The sequence below is a fragment of the Marmota monax genome, unplaced genomic scaffold, assembly GCF_021218885.2.
Source record: "Marmota monax isolate L192 unplaced genomic scaffold, Marmota_monax_Labrador192_F-V1.1 WCK01_AAM20220418_F8-fsc00044, whole genome shotgun sequence".
NCBI lineage: Eukaryota > Metazoa > Chordata > Mammalia > Rodentia > Sciuridae > Marmota > Marmota monax.
Window position 1 is genome coordinate 8,765,710 of NW_026695198.1, and position 8,597 is coordinate 8,774,306.

The following is an 8,597-nucleotide window of genomic DNA, read 5'->3' on the forward strand; positions in this document are numbered from 1 at the left end:
CTTCTTTCTTCCAAATACAATTTGGAGTTGCAATTTACAATATGAACTTAGCATTCATATTTTACCTAAATTTCAAACAGATAATCACTGTTAAAAAACTCTCAAATAAGTAATAGATAAATCATAAAGTTAGTACAATAAACTTGTTAGATCCAAATAAATCTTTGAGTTGTCTCCCCTGCCCTTCAACTGATTTTCTTCTTTAAGGGATCAACTAATCCCTCATTCAGAACTCTATATGACTTATATTGCCTTTTAACAAAATCAATTAGCCCCTCCCAACCTGTACTGAAATTTTAACTCCTCTGGAAGGATCTCAATTGCACACCGCCTCTACAAACATTCCACTCATCTCTGGTATCCAATACCCAAAGTAACCAGGGAGTATTACAATTTTAATATGTTCCAGAAATGGGAGCTGAAAAATGATAAATTCAAGATGATATGGGAAAATTCTGGGACTTTTGAAAACACAGAAGATTAGATCTTACCACTCTCTGTAAAACATTACTAGCAATACTTTTTAATACAATTTCCTCCTCTTAAGACACTAAACCTTTCACCCCATTTAAGTACTGTTACTAATAATGGTACTTACCCAGTATCTCCCAATCCATGAAGGAAAATAACCTAAAGAGGAGGAGGAAAAAAGTAAGCAATGCTTAAATCAATGAGCCCACACACAACTGTAGCTTTGGTTAAGGTGAAAAACTGAATGAAGGTTCTTAAAACGTAAGACAGAATTCCAGAACACCGTATAGAATTAATATTATAGACCTCTTTTTAAATGGCAAAACAGCAATCACCTTTTCTACTTTTGGTTCCTAAGATAATTAACGTGGGGTTTTAGCACTCTAGAAGTCCCAGTTAGACATTCTGGAGTGCAAATTATCACATTACAAGGAAAACAGTTTGTCTCCGTCAAGTAAAACCGTGGAAGTCTCATACACTGTAGAATTTTTCCATCACAAAAAGGAGTTTCCGGGGGGCAAATATAAGTTTGCAATTCTTAGGAAACAAGTTCCCCTAAAAAAATCAAGACCTCTTATCTTTTAAGACACTAAAGCTTAAACTTCTGTCACTTAGGACAGGGGTGCAAGATAGGACAATACAGCAACGCGCTTGCGGACTTGACCTCCTCCACACACCGAGTGGAAGCGTGCTGGAGAGGCACCCGCGCGCGTCGCTTCACGCCGGAGGCGGGCAACCGGGGTCCCGGGGCCGCGCTCCTTCTGCAATGCAGAGGCCAGGGGGTCAGGGCCGCTCTCCCGGCCAGCTGCGACCCCAGCGGTGTCCCCTCACGGCCCAGGCCGGGACGCACCACCACCCGCATCCCTCCCGGGCGTCCCCCGACCTGGTCGCCCCCGGCCTGCAACGACCACGCCGCGAGGGGGGACAGACGCCGGGGACGGGCCCTGTGGGCCCCTCCGAGCCCCGGCCGCCGTCACTCACCGCGGCGGTGGCCTTCCGGGCAGCAGGAACGACGGAGGGCAATGGGGCAGACATGTTATTGCCGCACATCCACCGGCTCCCTGGACAGCGCGTCGGAAGCGGAAAGCAGAGCGGGCTCCCGGCCGCGGCCCAAGGGCGTGCGAGCGGCGAGTCCCGGCCCGCGAGTCCGGGCCCGCCCTACCGGGCGCGCGCTCAGGCGCGTGCGCGCCAACGCGGCGCCGCGCCGGCCACCGCGGCTCCTCCGGCTCTCTGGGCTGCCCCGCCCCTCCTCCAGGCCCTCCCGCCTGCCCTCCGCGCGTCACAATGTCCAGGCTTTCCCCGCCCGAGCCTGAGCGCCGCCCGCGCTGACCTCCGCGGGTCTCCATTCCTACACCTGGTCTCGGTCCCCTCGGCCCGCGCGTGCCCGGTGCGGCGGCGTCGGGGCGGACCCGGGGGAGGCCCAGGCCGGCTGCCGGTCCCTGGAGCCGGGCTCCGTCCTCTGCACGAGCTCCCAAACCTTATTGCACCCGACCCTGGGTGCTCCTCCTTTGTCTCCGAAGGCCAGGGTTCGCCCATTTGTAAAAGTAAAAGGGAAGGACTGAGAGCACCCAGCTGGGCTGTTGCTGTGTCCCCATTTGGGTTTGCACCCGTGTGCAGTTTGGGGGTTGACTCAAGCTTGAGTTGGAACGGAAGCCTTTCAGTTGTCACTCAGAAGCCACAACTTCCCTAAACCTATCCACACTGCTTACAGATGGTCAGATTGCCAAGTGCTACAGATTGAAGCAGAAGTCTAACTGGCCCCTTCCCTGCACTGTTGGGCTGTCTAAAATGTAGTTTATTCAACAACTTTATTGCGTTTTTTAATTTATGGCATATGTGGTATGATCTGGTAGGATCCAAGAGATAGTCAAAAAGCTGTGACCAGCAGGGTGTGGTGGCACATGCCCGTAAATCTCAGGCAGGCTGAGGCAGGAGGATAGCAATTTCATTTTTCAATATCCGACCATCAGTAAGTAATGTGATCACATTTACATGAAATATCTAGAATAGAAAATTTCTTGGAGACAGAAAGTAGATTAAATGTTATCAAGGCTTAAGGGATGGGAGAATAAAGAGAGATTCCTTAAAATTTATAGAGTTTTTGTTTAGGGTAATGAAAAAGTTTTGGAAATAGATTCTGGTGAACGTTGGACAACATTTTTTTCATGCAATTAATGCTATTGAATTTTATACTTAAAAATGTTTAAAAGGCAAATATTACATAGTATACACAACCACAATTTTTGAAAGTTAATATTATAATGTGTTAGTCATCTTTTCAATGTTTATTACATACTTGAAAAAAACTCACTTAGGAAAAGAAAGATTTATTTTGGCTTATGGTTTCAAAGTTTTGAGTCCAGGATTGGCTGGCTCCAAGATAGAAACATCATGGCGGAAAGTTGTTGCAAAGGACAGCTGCTCATCTCATGGCATCTATGAAGCAGAGAGGCAGAGAAGAAGGGGTTAGGGAAAAGATAAGTCTTAAGGGGATGTACCCCAGGGATCCATTCCTTCAACTAAGTTGTGTCTGTTACCCTTCTCACAGCCTCCAAATAGTCCATTCAGATTATGAATTCATAGATAGATTAAAATGAAGCTAGTGCCCTCATGATCAAATCACTTCTCCAAAGCCTACCTCTGAATACTGCTGCACTGGAGACCAAGTCTTCAACACATGAGCTTTTGGGGGGAACATTCCACATCTGAACCACAACATGTAATATACCCAAACTACTGAACTGTACGCTTAAAAAAAATTAGTTGTAGTCAGACACAATACCTTTATTTATTTTCATGTGGTGCTGAGGATCGAACCCAGCGCCTCACAGGTGCTGAGTGAGCCCTGTGCGGCTGAGCCACAACCCAGCCTCCATCTGTACATTTTTTAAAAAGAAGACTTTATTCTTTTTTCACTAGGTGCAGTGGCACATACCAATAATCCCAGTAACTGAGGAGGCTGAGGCAGGAGGATCAAGAGTTCAAAGCCAGCCTCAGCAACTTAGCCAGACCTTGTCTCTAAATAAAATATTTTTAAAAAGGGCTGGGGATGTGGATCAGTGGTTGAGTGTCCCTGAGTTCAATCACCTGTATCAAGAAAGAAAAAACAAAACAAAACAACAACAACAAACGCAGGCAGGCTAAAGGTTGAAGTACTGGCAGCCAATCATATTATCTACTTGTGTTCCTAATTCTCTATCCCTGGCAGCTGGTGTCTGAACTCAGGGTTAAGACTGATAGTCCCAAGCCTTGCACAGAACCTCCCTAAGCAGGGTATCACCATAGCAGCTGGGCAATCTTGACCTACATCTTTGCACAGCAAGCTCCCAGTCTAGGGCAGTCTCCTGCTTTGAAACAGGACCCTGATCCAAGTCACCACTCCCCACATTTGTCCATAGCTGCCTGCAGTAGCTGATGTCATTTAAAGTTGGGGGACATTTAAAGTTGGGAGTGTCATGGTTCAAAGGCTACATACTCTTGCTGTTTTGGCCAAGATTTATTAGATCTTTTAGAATGTTTCTTTTTGTGTTCTACATCCTTGGAGTAATTTCTAGAGACTTTAAGTTAAATTTTTTTTTCACCACTTGGTTGTCATGAGGGGAATATTCTTCCACATCCCTATACCCCACTTCTGAAAGTTCCTGTCTTTGTTGCTTTTTAAGTTAGTTTGAATAGTGTATGTATTTCATGGAATTTGATTTCAAGGAATTTCATTTAAATTGTTGAGTTTATTGATGCAAAGTTTTTCACTCTATTCCAATCTCATTTTTTAATGTCTGAAGAAGTTATAGTGATGTTTCCTCTGCCATTCCTAATGTTAGTAGTTTGTGTCTTTACTCTTACCCTTGATGGTCTGGCTTGGTTTCTAAATTATATTGACCTCATATAATCTGCTTTTCATTTAATTATTTTCCTCTTTTTTATTTCATTGGGTTTTTTTTCTTTTGCCATTTTCTGCCTCTTTTATTGCCTTTTACCTTTTTTATTTTAGTTGTCTTCCCCCTAGCTTTTTTAGTTCATTGATTTGAGAGTTTTCTTCTTTACTAGTGTTTTTTTTTTAATTTTTTTAATTTTTAAAAATTTATTTTGTAGTTAAAGCACCTGGAGCTCAATCTCTAGTTAACAACAACAACAAAAAATGTATTTTTAAAAAATTTTGTTTGTGTCTTTGTATTTCTATTACCCAGTGCTGCAATAGAAATAAAATGAAACTACAGGGTAGCAAAATGTGTGATTTTTACTTCAGGGTTAAGCATAGGAAAGGAAATCCCAAAGGTGTTTACCACACAAAGTTACATAGGAAGAAAAAAGTGAATCATTTGTACAAATAGCCAGATGAAATCTACACCCGCCAAATTGCTGTGCATTCTTTCAGGTAAAGAAAACAGATTAATTACTTGGAGAAGAAATTACATAAATCTTACTTAGACTAAAGAAATACCTAGTATTGTTAACATACTACTTTCACAAATCTTCTCTTAAACAACCATATGTAGCCTTGATGTCATTAGTTTCCAAGAACAGCTTAACCATACCCCATACATTTTTATGTTATACTTTGGTTTCACCCCATTAAATATATTCATTTTTTTCCTTTTTTGACCTATAGGTTATTTTAAAAAATATATTATTTCACTTTCTCAAATATGTCCCACTTTTCTATACAATCTCTATTTTAATCTTTATTTATTTATCTTATGGTACTGGGGATAGAACCCAGGGTGATATGCTAGTAAAAACAGAAGGTTTGTGTCTCCTCCAAACTCATATGTTGAGATCCTCATCCCTAATGTGGTATTAGGAGGCAGGGCTGTTAGGAGACAATTAACTCATGAGGGTTGAGTACCCTTATAAAAGAGACCTTGAAAGAGGGCATCATCCAAATTCAACCAGGTGAGCATTCTGATCTCTAATTTTCAGCCCTCATAACTGACAAATCAATGTTTGTGTTTAAGCCACCCACTATGATAATTTGTGTATCAGCTTAATTGACTAAGATGTATTTATTAGCATGATTTTTTGCTTGTTTCTCCTGCTTGGGAAAATTCTGCTTATAGGATTATAAATTTATAATTTATTAAATTCAGGGAATTTTTTTTTTTTAGTTCTCAATGGACCTTTATTTTATTTATTTATATGTAGGGCTGAGAATCAAACCCAGTGCCTCACTTGTGCTAGGCAAGTGCTCTCTAACTGAACCACAACCCTAACCCAAATTCAGCCATTGGTTCTTTAACTTTTTTTGTCTCATCCTCTCCCCTTTTGGGAATCCTATTACACCCATATCAGGACACTTGGTGTTATTTCACAATTCACAGATATTGTGTTGTTCATTTTCCAAGTCCTTCCTCTATCTCATTTTAAGTGATTTCTATGGTTGTCTTCAAGTTTATTAATCTTTTCTTTTTTAAACAGGGTCTAATCTGCTGATAATCTTATTCAGACCATTTTTTCTACTAGGACATTATATTTTTCTTCTCTAGATTTCTATGTGTAGATTTTTTTTTTCTTTTAGAGTAGCAAAGTGCTATTATTTTCTCCTCATCCAGTGCTTTTTAAAAAAAATTGTGGTAAGCCATTGGGTACAGTGGCACATGCCTATAATTCCAGTGTCTTGGGAGGCTGAAGTAGGACAATCCCAAGTTCAAAGCCAGTGTTGGTAATTTAGCAAGGCCCTATATTATATTATCTACTTGTGCTCCTAATTTAGTGAGACCCTGTCTCAAAAAATAAAAATCAAAACGTCTGGGGATATGGCTCAGTGGTTAAGTGCCTTTGTGTTTAATCTTTGGTACCATAATAATAATAACAATAATAATTAATAACAAAAACAATAACAAATAAAAAATCATTGCTAAAAACATAAAATTTACCATCTTAATAATTTTTAAATATACAATGCACTTGTGTTAATTATATTTGAATTGTTGTGAATTAGATTTTTGTATATCTTTCGTATTTTTTCTTATATATTTTTTAGTTGTAGGTGGACACAATATCCTTATTTTATTTATTTATTTTTATGTGGTGCTAAGGATTGAACCCAGTGTATAGTTTTTTGTAGCACTGTACCACTGAGCTACAACCCCAGCCCTCATATTTTTTCTTAAAAGGCTCATCTTTCTACCTTCTTAAATATATGAACTATATTTATACTGCTTTAAAACTGTTTTAACAATTTCTATCACCTCTGTCACGTCTAGGTCTGTTTAGATTGAGTGATTTTTTTTTTCTTTTCATCATAGCTCTGTTTTTTTCTGTTTATTTGCCTACGTGGTATTTAAACACACACACACACACACAAACACAAATGTCAGATACTGTGAATTTTACTTTGTCAGTTGACATGGCTCCACATATTTTATTGGTTTGTTTGTTTTTGGTGGTAGTTGTAGATTTTTTTTTAAATTTGTGACTTTATTTGGGGATTCAATTAAGTCAATTATAGTCAATCTGGTCCTTTTGAAGCTTGCTTTTTCACTTTTTTAGCTTTAATGCAGGGTGAATTTGATCTCAATACTGATACAATACCTTTTTGAGAATACCCCTTTCCATGAGCAAATTTTTTTGTTGGACTGGTGGGAACGTAAAGTATTCCCAACCTTGTGTGAGCTCTCAGACTGTTTCTATCTGACTCTTTCTGGCTCTTCCTATGGCTTTGAATGTTTTGATTGCATACATGTGCTGATAGATTTGCATTTGGAACCCTCCCTGTGCAGCTCTCTCATCTTTTATGCTCAGCCTCATAAATTCTAATAAAGCTCCCTATGTAAACTATGTCTTCTCTGCTCAGGGAGACCACAGGCCTCTTTTGGATATTTCCTCAGAGCATGTATCCTGGAAATTCTCTCCAGGAAGTAAGCTGGAGCAACAGTATGTTTTTTGTTTTATTTTTTCCCAGACATCTCTTTCACTGGCTGTTACTTAATATCTGGAAACTCTCATGTCATATATTTTGTCTGGTTTCTTAGTTATGTATGGTGGAAAGATAAATCTCATTTTTTTAAAATCTGGTTGTTTCTACTTCATCACCTGGAAGAATATTCTCAAAAATACCACACATCATTATTCAGTATCTTTAGGGGATTGCTCTCAGGGACCACCCACCTTGCCACTGATACCAAAATCCACTGATGCCCAAGTTCTTTATGTAAAATGATGTAGTATGTGCATATAACTTATACACAAGTTCCCATACATTAAAACCATCTCTAGGTTCCTTATAATACTAAATATATAAAGTACTATATAATTTAGGGAATAATTACAAGAAAATGTCTATACATGTTTAGCACAAATGATTTTTATTTATTTATTTTTATTTATTTATTTATTTTGATTCTGGGGAGTGAACCCTGGGGCACTCTACCGCTGAACTACACCTCCAGCCTTCTCTAGTTTTAATTTCTTATGAGACAGGGTCCACTAAGTTGCCCAGGCTGGCCTCAAATTTATGATTCTCCTGCCTCAAGCCTTCCAAGTCACTGGTATTGTAGGCATGTGCCACCATGCCTGGAACAAACACAATTTTTTTCCCCAAATATTTTTGATCTTCTGTTGGTTGAATCCATGGTTGCAGAAGATGGATATGAAGAGTGAACTGTAGTCTGTTCATGGATATATATACAAGTACAGAAAAAAAACATAAACAAAAGTATGAGAGAGATAAATTCTAAATTCAAAGTAGTAGTTACTTTGGGGAAGCTGGGAGAAAGAGGAATGTGATTATGTATAAAATAGACCTGTTACTATATGTGTAATGGTTCATAAGTGGGTATTAGGCATAAGGTATTACATTTATTATTAGCTATTTTTAATATCAGACCCATTTAGAATATTTCATAATGAGAAGATTTAAAATAGAAAAAGCTTTTTTCTCTCTTTTTTTTCTTATTTTTCTTTCTTTCTTTTCTTTTCTTTCTGTTTTCTTTTTCAAAGAAAGAAACCATAAAAATACTGGGAAGAAAAAAAAGCATGTATATCTTAGTGGGATTTATAACCTTGATAAAACCTTTTATTCCTTCTTCAAATGTATGTGTAATATATAAGCAAAAGTCTTGAAATTATAATCAACTATCATAAAATCATGGAGCCAGTTCTATACCGTTTCTTTGATTTTTGCTCTG

General features: G+C 39.1%; 1 protein-coding gene across 3 annotated transcripts in view; it reads right to left on the minus strand.

Moving 5' to 3' along the window:
- The window catches only part of Lypla1 (lysophospholipase 1), a 42,832-nt gene extending 41,183 nt beyond the window's left edge, over positions 1-1,649 (minus strand). The window contains exons 1-2 of one of the 3 annotated variants that reach the window (XM_046428561.2): positions 1,453-1,649; positions 599-630 (exon numbers count right to left, since the gene is read on the minus strand). In XM_046428561.2, the coding sequence (XP_046284517.1) occupies positions 599-630; positions 1,453-1,521 (101 nt within the window). In that variant the 5' untranslated portion in view covers positions 1,522-1,649. Of the gene's footprint in view, positions 1-598; positions 631-1,452 lie in introns of those variants that run through there. The other 2 variants (XM_058573979.1, XM_046428562.2) reach the window with 2 other exon arrangements.
- Positions 1,650-8,597: the final 6,948 nt, after the last annotated feature.